The sequence below is a fragment of the Pungitius pungitius genome, chromosome 20 (genome assembly GCF_949316345.1).
Source record: "Pungitius pungitius chromosome 20, fPunPun2.1, whole genome shotgun sequence".
In the NCBI taxonomy this organism is placed as follows: domain Eukaryota; kingdom Metazoa; phylum Chordata; class Actinopteri; order Perciformes; family Gasterosteidae; genus Pungitius; species Pungitius pungitius.
In genome coordinates this window covers 15,240,709-15,257,724 of record NC_084919.1, presented here as the reverse complement: position 1 = coordinate 15,257,724, position 17,016 = coordinate 15,240,709, and the positions used below count along the sequence as shown (strand labels likewise).

The following is a 17,016-nucleotide window of genomic DNA, read 5'->3' as shown; positions in this document are numbered from 1 at the left end:
CAGGCCCCCCGAGACCCTGAGGCCCGGTCGCCGACCCGGCAGGCCCCCCGAGACCCTGAGGCCCGGCCGCCGTAGCGGTCGGCCCCCCGAGACCCTGAGGTCCGGCGGTCATCCCGGCCGGAGGGACCCGACCCCGTGCCGCCGACCCTTGGAGTCCCCTGGGCGGCCGGGGGTTGTCGGGTTCGCCGCCCTCCCTCCCTTGTCTGTTTTTCTGGGTTCCACCCTCCTTTAGGACCGTCTGGAATTCGGTCCTTGAGGGGGGGGTTCTGTCACGGTTTGGGTCTGCTTGTCTTATTTTGTAGCTTTTTTGTGTCTCGTGTCTCTGGGTAACTTCACTTCCTGTCCTGTGATTGCCTGATTGCTTCCACCTGTGTCCAATCACCTGCACCTCCCTTGTGTATTTAAGCCCTGTGTGCCAGTTGTCCTTTGTCGCGTCATTGTCTAAATGTCACTCGTCGTTGGTGCACAGTCTCTGGTGAGTTTTTGTTTTTGAATAAAGAGCACGTCAGAAGAACCTGCATTTGAGTCCTGCTTCCGCCTGCACCAGCACCCGTCGTGACACTGTCAGCTGTCATTTCAGGTCTGACCAGACGCAACCCTCCTCCACCCCAGGCACCTCCGGTCTAAAAACAGGCAGCATCGGCCACTACAACTTCCTGGCTTCACCACCACCACCACCAGTGTCTGGACTCTAGGGGGGGATTTCTGGAGGAGCCGAACTGTATCGCCTCCCCCGATTATCCTGTTTGAGGATAGAGTCCAAATCGCCAAAGACTATAATTCTGTTTCATACGTAATAAAGGGGTCTATTTGCAGAACGAGTCTCTCCTGATTGAAGTACTATTTATGGGCATGGTGTCCATGTGCTATGAAAACCAAAATGCTACCTAAAGCTGAAAGATGCAACGAAAGAGGATGAAAGAGGGAGTTGTTGCGGGACTCCAACATCTGGCGGTCCAAAGACACAGTGGAAGCAGAATATTTCAGCATCTCACCGAAAAGATCTGGCTTTAGAATAACGAGCACTCTATATGCAGACTTCAAAGGAACAAGGGTTACTTCTGCAAACATACAATACATATTTAAGTGGGGCCGCAGCAGCTCAGTACACAAAGACTTGGGAACCTGCTGTTCAAGAACAAAGATGGCGATCGGAATAGTAGCTGGAAAGGTTACAAGGTTGTCTCCACTGCCAAGACGCCCTTGAGCAGGACACCAGTCCCCCAAACTGCTCCCAGGGCAAAATACCGTAAATGTCCACTGCTCCCAATACCAAGATGGGTTCAAATCAGGGGCTGTTGGGTAAATGATGTCTGCCGAATACTGAATAGAAGACACCTATAAGTGCCGGTAAATGAAAGAAACAAAAGAACAGATCAGGAATGAATACATTTGTTAAAGAAAAAATATACTCTGCATTTCATTTTTGTTGATATACAACAGTGACCAATAATAATGAAAATGCTTTCAAATGAGTTGTTCTTACTAAAATAAGTACATATTGTCTAATTTTTTTAATTATTTCTGTAGTTTCACGGCGCCCACCCGCTGTATGGGAACCACTGCTGTAGCTAATGCTCCCCATCTACACATCCATGACTTCATTCATAAAATACTCATACAAATGAGTATAGTAGGACTTAGTGATGTAAAATACTGATGGTTGATTAGTAAGATTTCAAAATATCATTAATATTCACTTTTAATGCTATGTTTATTTTAAGTGAAACATGTATGACAGAAGGAAAGGCAGCAATTGCTTTAGTAGCTACAGTTTGTCTTAGGTGCTTTGAAAAAGACATGAAGGTTGTGTGACACCACACAAGTGTTATCCTCTTACAATTCTGAATCAAATCACACATGTCAAAGATTCCTTTTTGGCATTTGTTAATAACAAACAGAGGACTGTGAGAAATGCCCAAGTGAATGCAGTTTGAGCTTCCTCGCCCACACAGAGCTGGAGTGCCTGTAAATAGAGGCACCCTCTCAATGTACTCAATAGGAGAAAAATGGTTCCGAATCAAACCGTGACCACAAAAATCCAAATCCAATCACGGAATTCTGTGCAATTAGAAACCATGTGGTTTTTTTTAACATGACTGCGATGTCAATGGAGTTTTGTGCACATAGTGAAGTCACGAGTATCTAAAGTGATATGTATGAGTAGACGTGGAAGAAAAGTACAATATTCAACATTGTTCAAATATGTATTTCATCAGTGGCAGCAGCACAACCATCTGCATAGAACATCATGCATTAGTGCTGGACTCTTAGTTTGTGTGACCTTTTTTATACCATTGTTTTATTATTTATTTTGAGAGATTGCATCATATTCCAGTGTTAAAGAGGTACATAGGATCCTCCAAAATATAAAATACAATTCTACATATTTTTTAAATGATTTGTAATATATGGGAACAGTCCTTATCAATAAATATAATTACTTGAAATAAGAATAAGCTGGCTAAGAAAGTAAAAACCTGCATTTGTTTTACAAGGCGCAGCATGGCACATCATGCCAATGTTTTATAGGGAAAAATATTTAGTTATGTGCAGTTTGTTGTAAAATCCACCTTTTGTTTATCAAATTGCCTGAACGGTACTGTCCATGACAGCCAGAGGCAACATGTTTGTTGGATTCACATCATGTGTGACTGACCGTAACCAAAAGTGTAACATCTCATCAAAATGGGGAAATTCCAAAGTCCTCCACACAACAGGAAAGCCATGACCGACCCGACCTATGACCAAAAGACGTGAGACAACAACAAGAGAGGACGGGTTGTTGGTTGAGGTTGTACAAATGGGAATGTGTTTATCAAGTGGATCCTCAATTTATTTCAAATTTTAAAAACACCTACAAGTATTTTGGAAACTGTTGGATGTATGAATACCGTTTATCGGCTGTGATAGAAAGTAAAGATCTGTTTGTTGCTTGTAGCGAGTACATGTGTGTCAGAGTGAGCTAGTTTATAGAGTGCTGTATCTCCTGTGACCTTGTGTTTCTGCTATAATAAATGTGTGTGTGTGTTCATCAGGGTAAAGGTGTTATCAATCCATGCTGTGCCCAAACGAGACAGTGGAAAAGTAAACCACCCACCACTATACAGTGTGGTGAATTAAATTGAATAATTACAGATTGATCCATTATTTCTTGAGCTGTTTTATTGGAAGAATATAATTGAATAAAATAAAATCAGGGGTGGTAAAACTTAATGATGCCACCTCGGCTTTGTGCTTCCAATCAAGTCATCAACATCGCGGCTGGTGACCCGTTTTGGAATAAAAGTCTGTACTTATTCTCAACATGCCTTCACAAGGATTAGTTGGAAAAAAAGTGTTTCGAGCCAAGGACCGCTGCGTGTGTGACCACGAGGCTAACACATGGGCCGACAGGCAGACTACGATCCCCGAACACACAGAGTCTTTGTTGACTCGACTTTGACTGCGTTCTGCACAGAGTGGGTCACCAACGGGTCAATATCCATCATTGATGCATGCCAACGGCCAACTCCAAAAGGACCAGGTGTACAGCGTTAGGCAGCGTGGGAAATACAAAGGGCCGAATTGCCGACCAAGAAATATAATTTTGCCCCCGACATCACAAGGAGAAGGGCAAAAAATTCCCCCATAATTTCCTCCAACAATAATTACAATTTAGTTAACTTGTCAAAAACACTGTAGCCATAATAACCCGGTCCAGTTGCCATTGAATGTTTTAATTCTCGCCTTGACTGATGCGCGTGCAGGAAGAAACGTTCTTACATTCTTATTCAGACCTGTGACAGAGAACAAATTCAGCCGCCGTCACCATCTCAGGTTCAAAACAAAAAATCCATGCACCCATCAAAAAAAAGGAAGATTAGCTTCGGGTGGAGGAAGACCACAAGAGAACCACTCAAGGAACTCAAACTTCCTGACAACAAACTGCCAACGTTGTTGTCCACCATCACCGCAAATTATTCTGCTGACTTTAACAAGGGGAGCGAAAACATCAAGAAATACGTGTCCTTCTGTCACCAGACGACCGAACAACATACCATCGCCTACGGTAAGTGATAACTATGTGTTAATTCTCTTAAAATGATTTAACTCTTACGTTCGTTAGCTAACGTTGGCTGGCTATGATTAGCTATTTAATGTTAGCTAATAAGGCTTGCTAGCTAATTTTAGCTAGCATTAGTAAGAGTGCATTAGAAATTTTGCGATTTTGGGCTATACAAAAGGAAATGAAATGAATTGAATTGAATAATTATTTGTTCCTGGCGGGCAGATAGATAGACAGATAGTGACTCTGGACCCCCCGTGTTGGCCGAACTGTCTGCCCGAACTACTGACCCCCACTCCTTGAAGTTGTATGCCTAGGGTACAATTTGCATTTTTCTTTGTGCTACTGAGTCATAATTAAATCAAAAACCAGCTTGGGGCATTGATTCGTCATGTTTTTCTATTTACTTGACAGGGAGCAATTGGAGGTGGAACTTGAGATGACATTCATGGTTCGTGGATCATCGGTGCCTCGTGGTTTCTGGTTGCGCTTGCATTGTATTGAAAAAGCCCCTAGAGGAACATGACCTCTTTCTCATTAGTTTCAATAGAACTCATTTATTCACAAAGACTAACTGGGCTCTTTAGTAACTGTTGATTTACGTCTTCTACCTAAATTACTCATGAATTAATGGTGTTAGGAGGGAAAGCAAAAATGGTAGGGGACCAAGTCCTTCCTCCTGTGATTGACGGTTTTATCTGGAGGATCCAAGTTTTTTGGAAACAAAAGAGAGAGCAAAAGCTATTGGATGGATCATGGTATTTGTAGAGCCCTAAATGAGCTCCTGAATTCTTATCTGGCACCATCGCTGAGTCATATTTCAATTAGTCCGACTGTTTGGTTTAGGAACACACAGCCCATTTCAACCCTCGCAACCACATGTGTTAATGATAAAAAAGGTTAGTATACAAACGCAATGTATAATACAATACAATCCTAAATGTTAGCGTCGTCATTGTCACCATGTTGGTACGATGGCGGTTTAAATTGAATACCGTCTAATTGTTATCACTCATTATACATTTGCCATTGGGCATTCTCTTCTGAGGGGCAGTGCAGTAATTGATCGTTACACTAGCATGATAAGACAAAAATGAAATAAAAGGTTTCTGATCAAGAGAACAAACAAATATGTTAATGGAAATAATTGCATGCCTCTGACACCCAGTGAATGAATGATTGAATGAATTATTTAAATCGTGCAGTATGACCCCATGCAGCAAAGTCAAAATGTAGACAGACTAAAAGATGGACTGGAACTAACAATATATTCATGATGCATTGGATGAAAATAAGCCAAACCGCAGAGGGCTTTTCTTCTTTAATTATAGAAAAAAAGATACAACAGCCCTGAATCAATTTAATTTTGTGAGAAATATCACGTCTGATTTTTTCAGGTATGGTTGTTTGTGTAGGTTTCTTTCCCTCCGATTTTTTAGCGATCCAGTCAATTGACCAATTAAAAGGCACAAATTTATGTTCTGGCAAACCTAGAAATCTGCTTAAAATCAATTAGTCTCAATCAAATATAGGTTTCCTGAATGTGTCAACATTGTCATGCGCATAAAAGCAGTGCATTGCATTACTAAATGATTGTACTTTTTTTCTTAAACATTATTATTTGTGTTAACTTATTAACAAAGCATGAACATCTGTGCTCCTGATCAGTTAATTAGTCCTGAGTGGACTGACAAACCAATTATTATAACAAGTAACTTTATATATTCTACGTCACTTAACCATCTGATGCACAGATGTCAACATTGAACCAATGTTTGCAGAAACACACACACACACACACACGCATTGTTCTCCTGGTATGTATAATATAAATAATGTGGTTCTTTTAATGCTAAATGGTCTTATATGTCTCCGTCGTTCTTTCTCACATTTATTATTCTTTTGTACAGAAGGAAGCGCACACAGAAGCCGGTACCTGATATCCCAAAGTCGAAGACGGCAAGATTGACAGTCATGAGCTCCGGAGGCTTCAGCTTGGACTTGCGTTTGATGGTCATATAAATGACGTAGCCGTTGCCGGTTGCAGACATGATTCCTGTTAAAGGAAGCGAGAGAGACTTTATTCATCGGCACTTAGTTTGATTGTCTCTTTGTACTGGAAACAGGAAAGCTGCTGTAACCCAAGGAACATTTGTGATTAGGAATCCAGGGAAAGCATTAACATTCATGCATATTTGATCGTTATATAAAACAGAACAGCAGCAACATGTAACATGTAACAACATGGAATTATGCAAACATAATACATTTTCACATCACATAACAACACCCACGTTTCAAAAGAATCTTCTGCACTGAAAGATAAACAGCCAGAAAGCAATATTTAATTTGCGCCCATTTTGAAGTTTATAATTAAAATGGTCACTAGTTATTATTTTATGTAAATACATGCATTTTATAACCAACCCTAAAATGGATCTCTTAATCATATTGTAGTTTTCTTTCTTTTTAAATTTAATCGCATATTCATTAGTAACATAAAAAATCCTTAAATGTTATAATGATTTTATTGGTTGGTTCCTGTTGAAATTACTTTTAAAATTAAACTAAAATAACCATCTTTAGGCTAGAAGAACAGCACTGAAGAAAAAATGCAAACATTATGTAAAATTCACAATATACATAAATATCTCGAGAACCATTCTCAGATTAAAGAGAAAACTATACAATGAAACCCTAAGAAGCTGCGTATTATAGTTTTCATTGTTTTCATTCAGTATTTGATATGATTTGCTAAATCTGCTCATTCATATTTTCACTAATTTCAAACTGTTAGGATTCAGCAAGGGCTGAAACAAGGAATCAATTAAATTGATAGAAATAAATATATTAAACGCGTTGGCAACGAATTTCATTATTGATTTAGTTAAAAGTTAAAAGGTTGAAGTCAAGTGTTTTTTTTTTATTTATATTTACAGTATTGTTTAAACACTTAATCTATTGTTCAATTAAATTATGTTTTGTCTTTCTGAAAAAAAGTAAAAGTTTAGGCACCGGTATCGTTTAAAAAGCCGGTATCGGAAAAAACCCAAACGATACCCATCCCTAGTGAAGACACACACGTTGAAGACATGAAAAACAACCTCTTGAGTGCAGATGATCAGAAAATCTTCCCTTCTTCGCTAAGATCTGTCACAAATCAATTATGTGACTTTCTACAAAACAATGCCTTGTTCGAGGATTTCCAGTCAGGATTTTGAGTCCATCACAGCACAGAAACGGCACTGGTGATAATTACAAATGATCTTCTACTTGCATCGGACCAAGGACTTGTCTCTTTTCTTGTCTTCCTGGACCTCAGTGCCGTATTTGACACCATTGATCACTGTATCCTGCTGCAGACTAGAACACTTGATTGGCATCAAAGGAACTGCACTCAGCTGGTTTAAATCGTATTTATCGGATCGATCCCAGTTTGTGTTTGTGAACGGTGAATCATCGAGGACAACCAATGTTGGTCACGGAGTCCCACAAGGTTCTGTGCTTGGACCGATTCTATTTACCCTGTATATGCTTCCTTTGGGCGACGTTATCAGAAAACACTGCATAAACTTCCATTGTTATGCAGACGATACTCAACTGTATCTCTCGATCAAGCCAGAAGACACCAACCAGCTTGTTAGACTTCAGGATTATCTTGGAGACATCAAAACTTGGGTGACTTGCAACTTCCTGATGCTAAACTCAGAAAAAACGGAAGTTACTTCTAGACTGGATTACTGTAATTCTTTGTTATCAGGCTCCTCCTGTAAATCGCTTAAACCTCTCCAGTTGATTCAGAATGCTGCAGCACGTGTATTAAAAACAACTAAGAAATGGGATCATATAACTCTTCTCTGCACTGGCTCCCTGTTAAATCAAAAATAAAATTTAAGGTACTTCTCCTCACCTATAAGGCACTTGCTGGTGAGACACCGTCTTATCTTAAAGAGCTTGTTACACCGTATTGTCCTACAAGGCATCTGAGCTCCGTAGATGCTGGGCTACTTGTGGTTCCTAGAGTTTTAAAAAGTAGGATGGGGGCCAGAGCCTTCAGTTATCAAGCTCCTCTTTTGTGGAACCAGCTTCCACTTTCAGTCCAGGGGGCAGACTCTGTCAGCTCATTTAAGATAAAGCTTAAAACGTTCCTCTTTGATATTGCTTATAGTTAGGGCTGGCTCAGGTGAGCCTGGACCAGCCCTTAGTTAAGCTGCTTTAGGCTTAGACTGCCGGGGGACTTCTTAGGACACACCGAGCCCCTCTTTCACTCTCACACTCTCACTCTCTCCTCCCACAATCATCCATGTTTTATTAATGTACATCACTAATTAAGCTTCTTTCCGGGAGTTTTTTGTGCTTTCTCGCCTAGCAGGTCTCATAGTTTTGTGCGGACCCTGGTTCTGACTCCTGGCATGGTTCTGCTGACACCTGCTGCTGCCATAATCATTACTTTAAATATTATTCATATTACTGTCATCATAAACCAACATCTTTCTGCTCTATCTCCCCACAGAAGCCTCTGTGGATATTATTATTATAGCCACTCCACTTCTCCAGACACCACTACAATACTGACCATTATCCCACCTTCAAAATATGTCAATATAATTTTGCCCGCGGTATATAGTGTAGCATGGTAGTCTTCACTATTTTTTATAGTTACATTTTAGGGGACCCCACAAGAGTCCTAAGTCATTTCGAACCCTGTTTTTATGTCACTGTTACGTGCCTCGGCCTACTTGTGGTAAGACCTGGGTGGACCGCCCCCTGTATTTATGATAGAGAGTTTAGCAGATCATGTTTAGACTAGATAGGTTAGGGGTCTCTTTCATTGGTTGATTTCTTGGCTTTGGTTCCGCTCAGCCCATTTTCCCCCATTACTGTATTATAGGTGAAATAAACCTGGTTTAAACGTTACTGTGTTTTGTTTGTGCTGCTTGTGCTCCCACCCAATTTTTTCAACTCACCCACCTTGTGGCCCACTCACGTGTGACGGCGTGTCACGGTATCCTCTCGAGGGGAGTGCGTAACTAAATGCAACTTATTTCATCTTGTTCATGCATTGAGGAAGGCCAGGCAGGGACTCAATGCGATCACGTTTAAAAATATATAAATCTCTTTTCAAATCTGAATAGCTAACCGAAATAGCATCCTGTACAACCCCACTGTCTCTCATCACCACCCCCCATATAAATCCAATATATCATTGTTGCTTCATGAAGTCATTTCCTTCAAGTAGTAATCAAGTCATAATTCATCCACTAAGCCTGTTTCAATTTCCCTTTTAGCATTTTGTTCAATCTCCAGTTTTGTTTTTTACATTTTGTGAAATTTTAAATGCGGCTTGACCTGAAATGGACGGAAAATAATCATTCTCTGGAGTGAGAAAGCTAATTAAGTTTTCAGCAACTCATGGCCCTAAGTGACACAGCAGAATTTCATACATTTATAAAAAGAGAAACATTACTGGATTGACAAGGACTTGAATATTATCATTCCTGACATTGGCTGAAGGTATCGACTGGATGCACTGCCAGACAATGCATCACAATGCATATCCATATATATGACAGCTACTCACGCTTATGGTGGAGCACATGCACTACCTCCACACTGGTGGCCGTACAGCCTGGGATTGAACCCCAGCCCCTTTTGTTGTGAGGCGGCCGCGTCTCAATAAACTCACGGTAAGGAAAGAACTCAAGCATCAAAATGTTTCATTTCTTTTTTAAAGTCAAAAGAACCTGAAGGTAGAAATGCAACATGACAAGTACATGCTTCAGGCTAGACAATGCAGACCAGGCAGTCACCAGGAGATAAATAAGACATCTTGATTTTATGAATCTCTTCCCCTTATCCCAGTTCTGCATGCTGGATCTAAGCTCTAGGTGCCAAACTATGATGCTCTAGGACCCCTTTGGTGTCAGTTTTGGACTTAACAGGCACGGAAACGACGAGTTCTTGTTTGTTTGACCCCACCACTGACTCGGTGGGGGGTATGTTGCCCTTTATAACTCATCATTGAGTCTATCATTAGTTGAATGCGCTGTGCATTGCTATCAGACACCAAGGGTCAACAGCCAAACTTTGGTATTTAAAGACTTGGGATTACTTTTGGGGTTACTTGAGGTTGGATCAATCTCCTGGGAGGAGAAAACACTTTTGGCCACCAGTTACATTTGTGCAGTTATTTATACCAAAGATAGTATCAGAATTGTACCAACGTTTTAGTACATTTTTGCACATGAGAGAAGTGTAAAGAGACAGAGGGGAGGGCGTCGCAATCTCCAAACCGTAGGGATGTTGAACGCCGTCAAGCCACACACTAGTTTTGAAATAAACACCCCTCCTTCCCCCACTGTCCTTATGTGCACATCAAATGTGTTATTTCGATGAATTGTTCTACAAAGTTCATTCCTCAGATTTTCAACCTTGAAAAAACTTTTCAAAATTTGCTTCCCTGGTGTTTCTGGGTAATTCATCTTGAATCTAATCTAAGTATTCAGGGGGATGGAGGAGCGGGCAGTGTGGGATGCTGTGGCAGTCTAGAAGAGCTGCAGAGCTCAAATGGTTAATGCAGGCACACAAGCCAAGAGGACGTATCCGCCTGGTATTTTGATGAAAGTATCTGCGATAGATGGGTGATTTGAGCGATGTTCACGTCAAAAGACAGGCAGTCATTCAGTGTCACGCTGAATGTCACAGCAATATGAGTCAGGGCCACTGCAGCGCTCTCAATGTATAGAGGTCAAGGACTGGAGAAGCCTTTTTTGGAAAGAAGAGGGGTCTTCGGGTCGTGGGCAGACATCGCCACAGTCAGTGCCTTTGTGTTGAGAGAAATAAAGGAGGGGTCCCAGATCGCAACCCTCAGGAACCCCAGTGGTAAGTCCTGTAGGGAACCTCTGCGTTAGACCTTTTCCATGACAGCGTTACTCCAGGTAGCCAGACAATCCGCACATGTATTTATATGAGTTGTTTTAAAATAGGGTTCCCATTAGCTGCGTTTTCAGTGTTAGGAAGGGAAGTATTGATGAGGTTAGTAAGGAATGCCAGACTGAATACAGTGAGACCGTACGGGGTCAAGAGGTCATATGGTTAGACAGTGGGAGGTAACCAATGACTAGCATTGGGTGAGAGATGTGTAAAGGAAGTGAGAGTGGGAGATGTAGACTGGTACTGGAGGGGTAAAGCAGATGAAACAACAGCGGAGAAGAGCAGGAAGTGATGGTTGCAGTGGATCGCGTGTGTGCAAGGGAGTTGTGGGAGTGCGGAGTGCATTCTCTTATCTCACAGCTTCAGTAGAACAGGGCGATCAATACAACAATCTGACCACTGAGAAGCCAAACAACCAAAGGAGAAAAATACATGACTATCAAAAATAAAGTTAGTATTAAGCTACTGCTTTCAGTCATAACCCCAACGCCCTGTCAGCTGCTTCCCATTCACTCCGATTGGCTTAAGCACTTTTTTTTTACTGCTGAATAAACCTTATTCATACAAATGATTTATCAGGGCTCTTCTAATGAAATGAGGAATTGTATCGCTGAATAGCACAATAGAAACAGTGTGCGCCTCAAAACTCCCATGCACTCATATGATGCACTGTAACAGGCCAGCCAGCCTCCCTCTCTTTCTCCCTGTGTGTGTGTGTGTGTTCTTACAGTTGGAATCAGGTGTGCTTCTACCACGCTGTCAGATAGTAGACTCAGCAAACAATTGTCGTTACTGGAGAATATTCTTAAGATTGAAAAAAACACAGAGGGAATTTGAATTAATAGAAAATGTTTCAAATACCACTTTTTTAATCATCGGGATCAGATATTGTTTCTTGAACAGGTTGAAAAGTGGCACACAGTAGCAGAAACAACAATGATTATAATGAGTGGGTACTCTGGAGACATCCATGAATCTCCTGTTATAATCTACCTTGATTAACTTCTCCTGCTGCTGCTTAGGGTTGGGGAAGCTTCTTGACTCTACCCTGGCTACCTGGACATTTGCTTACCTGTGTGTTGCATTGGCTTGTAAACAGGAGGATGGCTGTCACCACAATTTGACCTTAAACAGCAGAAACGCTGGACTGAGCCAACATCCCTAATAATGCAGCCGTATCAAGGCTAAATGTTCCTTCCTTGTGGCTCAGCAGCCACCAGCCAGGGTTGACGGGATATCTATTTATTCACCCTGCCACATGTCCGGAACAAATAATACATTGTTTTTCTCACAGATTAGAAGAATGGTATTGTCACGGTTTTATTTTGTAGTTTCATGTCTATTGTGTCCCTGGGTTAACTTCACTTCCTGCCTTGTCCTGTCTTCCCCTGTGATTATCTGCCATGTCTGATTGTTTCCACCTGTGTCCAATCACCTGCACCTCCCTTATGTATTTAAGCCCTGTGAGTCTCTTGTCGCGTCATTGTCTCTTCTACATGTGCTTCAGGTACGTCTCGCTCATGACCCGCTAACCAATTCCAAGTTTATGGTTTTGTTTTTTTGTAAGATCCTTTCTCGTCCTTGTTTTTTCCCTCCTTCCCCTTTTTCTTGGTTGGAGTGGTTGTGAGTTAATTTTGAAGTTTTTGACTATTAAAGTTTTTTTTATTTCCCGAAACTCTGTGCCTGAGCCCTCGCACCGCACGTACTGACCGCTATTGGCTAGTTTCCCATTTCAACAAAGAGACAGAAGAGAGTGACGATGTGACATTGACATATGGCCTACTGATAACGGTGATCTATTCTGACAGCATTGTACAAAGAGACGCTGGAAACGGTTACTGCCCCTCGCAGACTATTCTTACCTTTGGCCTTATTACCTCGCTGTGAAATATTTAGTAGGCAACATATGAACAAACTGATTGCATCAACACTCAACGTCACTTATAGTGAAATGAAAACATTTATCTTGAGAAAAGCAATCTTTGCAATCAGACTGACCAATGATACAGATGTAAAAGGCCGCAATGATATCCGCCTCCCACGACAGTTTGGAAGCGAAAGGGTCACCACGGAGAAGATAATGGGGGATGTATGAAGGCTGCGTCCACGTCTCGTTCTCCATAAGTGGATGATGTCCTGTGAAGTAGAGAAAAAAGATGAGACAATGATTCTAAAATTCAAGACCACACACACACAGGAATGGCAGCTTATTTGACAATTCGGTCTCTAATACCATATTTATAGTACAACCTCTTATCATTTTATACATTTGGGTGTTTATAACAGCAATTTCAAAAGATTTCAAAAACACTATATCCACAAGACTATACAAATGTAACAGAGCTTCCATACTTTAAATTGCACCTCCACAAGTATTAGGGAATATATAGAAATGAAAAAAGAACATTTACTAATAATGTCAAGGTGTAGTTCTGTGTGGCAGTCAAACATATAAAGAGTATAATAGAGTTGGCCAATGAGATTTCAGGGGTGGTAGTGCTGCATATCCTCAATATTTCATCACAAATGAACAATTACACTAAATTATATTTTTTTAGGGTGATGAAGTCAAAAACTACGATTAAACATTAAAAGATCAAGTCCCAATCAAAGATTTAAAGGAGTAACGTAACATTCAAAACAGGCCGAAGCAAAGATAAAAAAGTTGGAGTGGCTTATCTCAATGATGTTATCAAATGATCTATTTCTGCCAAAAAACAGGGAAGAAATGACTATATTTCTGCTTAGTCCCTGTCTAAGGCTACAAAATGTTCTTCATACTTTGTGACTGAGCAGCAGGACGAGATGGAGGGGGCCGATCTCAAAGCGCCTTTGTGACGTAGCATGAAACATTTTGACTTGTGCAAATAAGTTTGAGTTTTGGGGTAATTTGCGTTGTGTCATGTCAGGTGGCACGTTTTCACTGTCAGATGCTGCCCCCCAGCTGGGGTCCCCTGCTGGAACGGTTTCCCCCACGGCCCGACCGGATAAGCGGTTGAAGAGAACAGGTGTCAAAAGTATTCACATTTATTACAGAAATACGGCGGTTTGCGTAACGATGTGCTGCACAAGGAAAAATCCCCTCACATGGAATAATTTTGGGTAGAGACCCAGCAATGTAAACTTGGCTCATCACAGCTGTATAACTGCTCTTCTATGCTATGTTGTTATTCAATTCATTTAGATGTTCTGTTTACTATGGGAGTCATGTGTGAGTGGTACAGACTGCTGAGACTGCTTGTTTCAGTTACCACACGACTTTAAAAGTACATTTGAATAAGTACATAAGTAACAATACTGATTCTCCAGTTCATGGTTCAATGAATCCGTGCCACAGCAATCCTTCTGATTTCTGCGTTGAGAAGACGATAATTAAATTATATATACAAATCTTAAATATGTTCTAATAATATTGCGCTCTATGAAAGCTCTTAAGCCTAACTCTAAGACTTCAATACAGCACAAAATATTCATTACTGCATCATTCACCCCTAATATCTACATGCAACTACACAAGGAGTAATATCTGACAAACCAATACTTATACATGCAGCATGTAGAATATACACTGTACAGTAGGCAGAATCTGCCTCCACTGTGGTTCCTTCAATGGTAACATTACAAATGAAACGCTCGTCACCGCGACACAAAGACGTTACAAAACATTCCATTGAGCAGTCAAAGCAGTTACTACATTGGATCCTAACTACGTGCTATTCTAAAATAAAATCATTAAACCCAAAGACGTGCACCGATCGCATCCATAGCAACCGGATACCTGAGCTAAATGACATGCAAAGAGCTCTCCTGTCGTCGGCATGCGGCTGTTGGCCAATCAGCTTCCTGGGATGCTTTGACCTCATGTGGACCGAGGAGGTCAGGAGGAGGTCAGGAGGAGTAAAGCGCCCTGACGCATCTGCTCAGGAAATCATTCAATCATCCACCCATAATCTCACCTTTCAAATTAAAAGCCCTAAATATTACCAGCAGCAAATGTTAGCCAAAGAGAACTCAATTTCACTAAAAGGAAAAAAGCTTAAAAGGTGTTTTACTAAAAGGTTATTTGTTATTGTCATAAATCATACATAACACAGGTTCGTTGACTGGTCATCATCACAGTTGGCGTTGTCCTAAGTAAAGAGGGTCAAATCTAAAAATAACACTTAAACCGCTGTAGACTTATTTTTATGGTTTTAGGTTTAAGGTTTTGCTACAATAGTCAGCAGGGTTTCTTCATGTATTGATGAGGCTCACGAGGCTGCTCTGATGGAGATGATCACAGGTCCCTCTGCACTGCTGTTTAATGCACACAGCAGATTTGTAATAATTTATGGTTTGAAAAAATATGCCTTTACTCCCGTTGTCTTCTGTTCACTCAATATCAAATAGAAAAGATGTGTCAACTTTCAAAGCATCGAAATGAGACCTAGCAAGAAAACACATGGAACCTTTTTGGATTTCTAATTCATCTCGGCCTCTGGAACCTGAGCATCGTGCATGATAAGGTCACTTTACTCATCCTACCTTGACTAAAACAGTAGCAAACCGTAGCACTAACAAATGGTAGACAGAGACATAAATACACCTGAAGTGGGCGCTAAAGCGTCAGTACATAAGGCCCCCTTTGTGTGTAGATTTTAGCCTATGAGGCTTCGCAGGTGCATCACTAACAAGAGGCTCTGCAGCAGAAGGAGTTACGTCGTGCAACACTCAGACTCAGCGTGTTCCGAAGGAAGGACTTAACCAACACAAAAGCTAATTAGAATGTTTTTGTTTGTTAATGTATGCTTTGATCAGCTTGAATACAAACAGAAGCTTGAAGGAGATATTTTCACAGTCAAAATGTAAAATAGGAATTTGAACTAATATGTCCCTGTCTAATTTCTCATGATACAAAATTGAAACTGCCACTGTCTTGCTTATTTTTTTTATCTAAACTAATTTTCATCTAAAAAAAAAAAGAAAATGTATGGTGTGAAAGCCTTTTATAACTGCTATGACATAGCAGTTATAAAAGGCTTTCATACCATTTTGTTTTCTTTTCGGCCAACATGGTTTAACAATATTTGGTATTGGTTGCAAAAAGGAATGTGATTGACGCATTGCTAAAATGATCTGGCAGCATTTACTGATATCAAACCACAGGTGCGTTTCATATCCACCTGGTTTCTTACTTTTTTTACTCCGACAACACGTCCCACATGTCAGGTCAATACGGCGCCCCATCACTCAGGAGGGGGCTCTGGTCCCCTCACTCCGCCCACTGCAGCACACCTACGGGTTTTACTTCATATAATCCCACGTTTACTATTATGTTTAGTTGTAAAGATATTCATATTCAACCAATATAAACCACAATTAAAGGATATGCTAATTATTTGTATTGTTAGTCATATTTAATTTATAATTAGATATTACTGGTGCTGAATTATTTGGTCTAAATATAAATATCTTTCCATACATTTTCTTTTCCAATCCATACATTGGAAAATAATGTGAAAAGCCATAGAAAAAGTTTTTAATGGTTAAATGTTCTATTAATCTGAACAGGGCCGGCGCTAGCCATTTGGGTGCCCTAAGCACAAATGCTTGGTGGTGCCCCCCCCAACCAACCAACCAACCAACCAACCACCACCACCACTGGAATAACAACCATACAGAATTTCTTAGTTAGCTTCTCTTTATTCCCCAAATAACTTCTAAACATAAACAATTTACATAAACTAACATGAAAAGAAATAAATTATATAAAAGATAAAATAAAAATAAAATAAAAACACCAAATACCACCACAATTACTAAAAACACAGATTTGGAACTGAACATTGTAAACGCAGAAAGTATTCAAGTATATAACCGTGTAAGTAATATACATAAGTACATATAATAATAATAATAATAGTTATGTGTGTAGTTAAGTGCAAATTTTAAAGTGCAAATCACCATACATAAGTTCAAACTGCACAGTAGAATTTACTTTACCATCTCTATAAAAAAGACCATTCTGCTATCCGATAGAACTATATTACAAAGGC

At 40.4% G+C, this 17,016-nt stretch overlaps 1 protein-coding gene across 2 annotated transcripts in view; it reads right to left on the bottom strand.

The window, feature by feature from the left end:
• The window catches only part of opn5 (opsin 5), a 28,271-nt gene that overhangs the window by 9,364 nt on the left and 1,891 nt on the right, over positions 1-17,016 (bottom strand). For both annotated transcript variants that reach the window (XM_037449347.2, XM_062559717.1), the window contains exons 2-3: positions 12,980-13,117; positions 5,985-6,104 (exon numbers count right to left, since the gene is read on the bottom strand). In XM_037449347.2, the coding sequence (XP_037305244.1) occupies positions 5,985-6,104; positions 12,980-13,103 (244 nt within the window). In that variant the 5' untranslated portion in view covers positions 13,104-13,117. The remainder of the gene's footprint in view (positions 1-5,984; positions 6,105-12,979; positions 13,118-17,016) is intronic.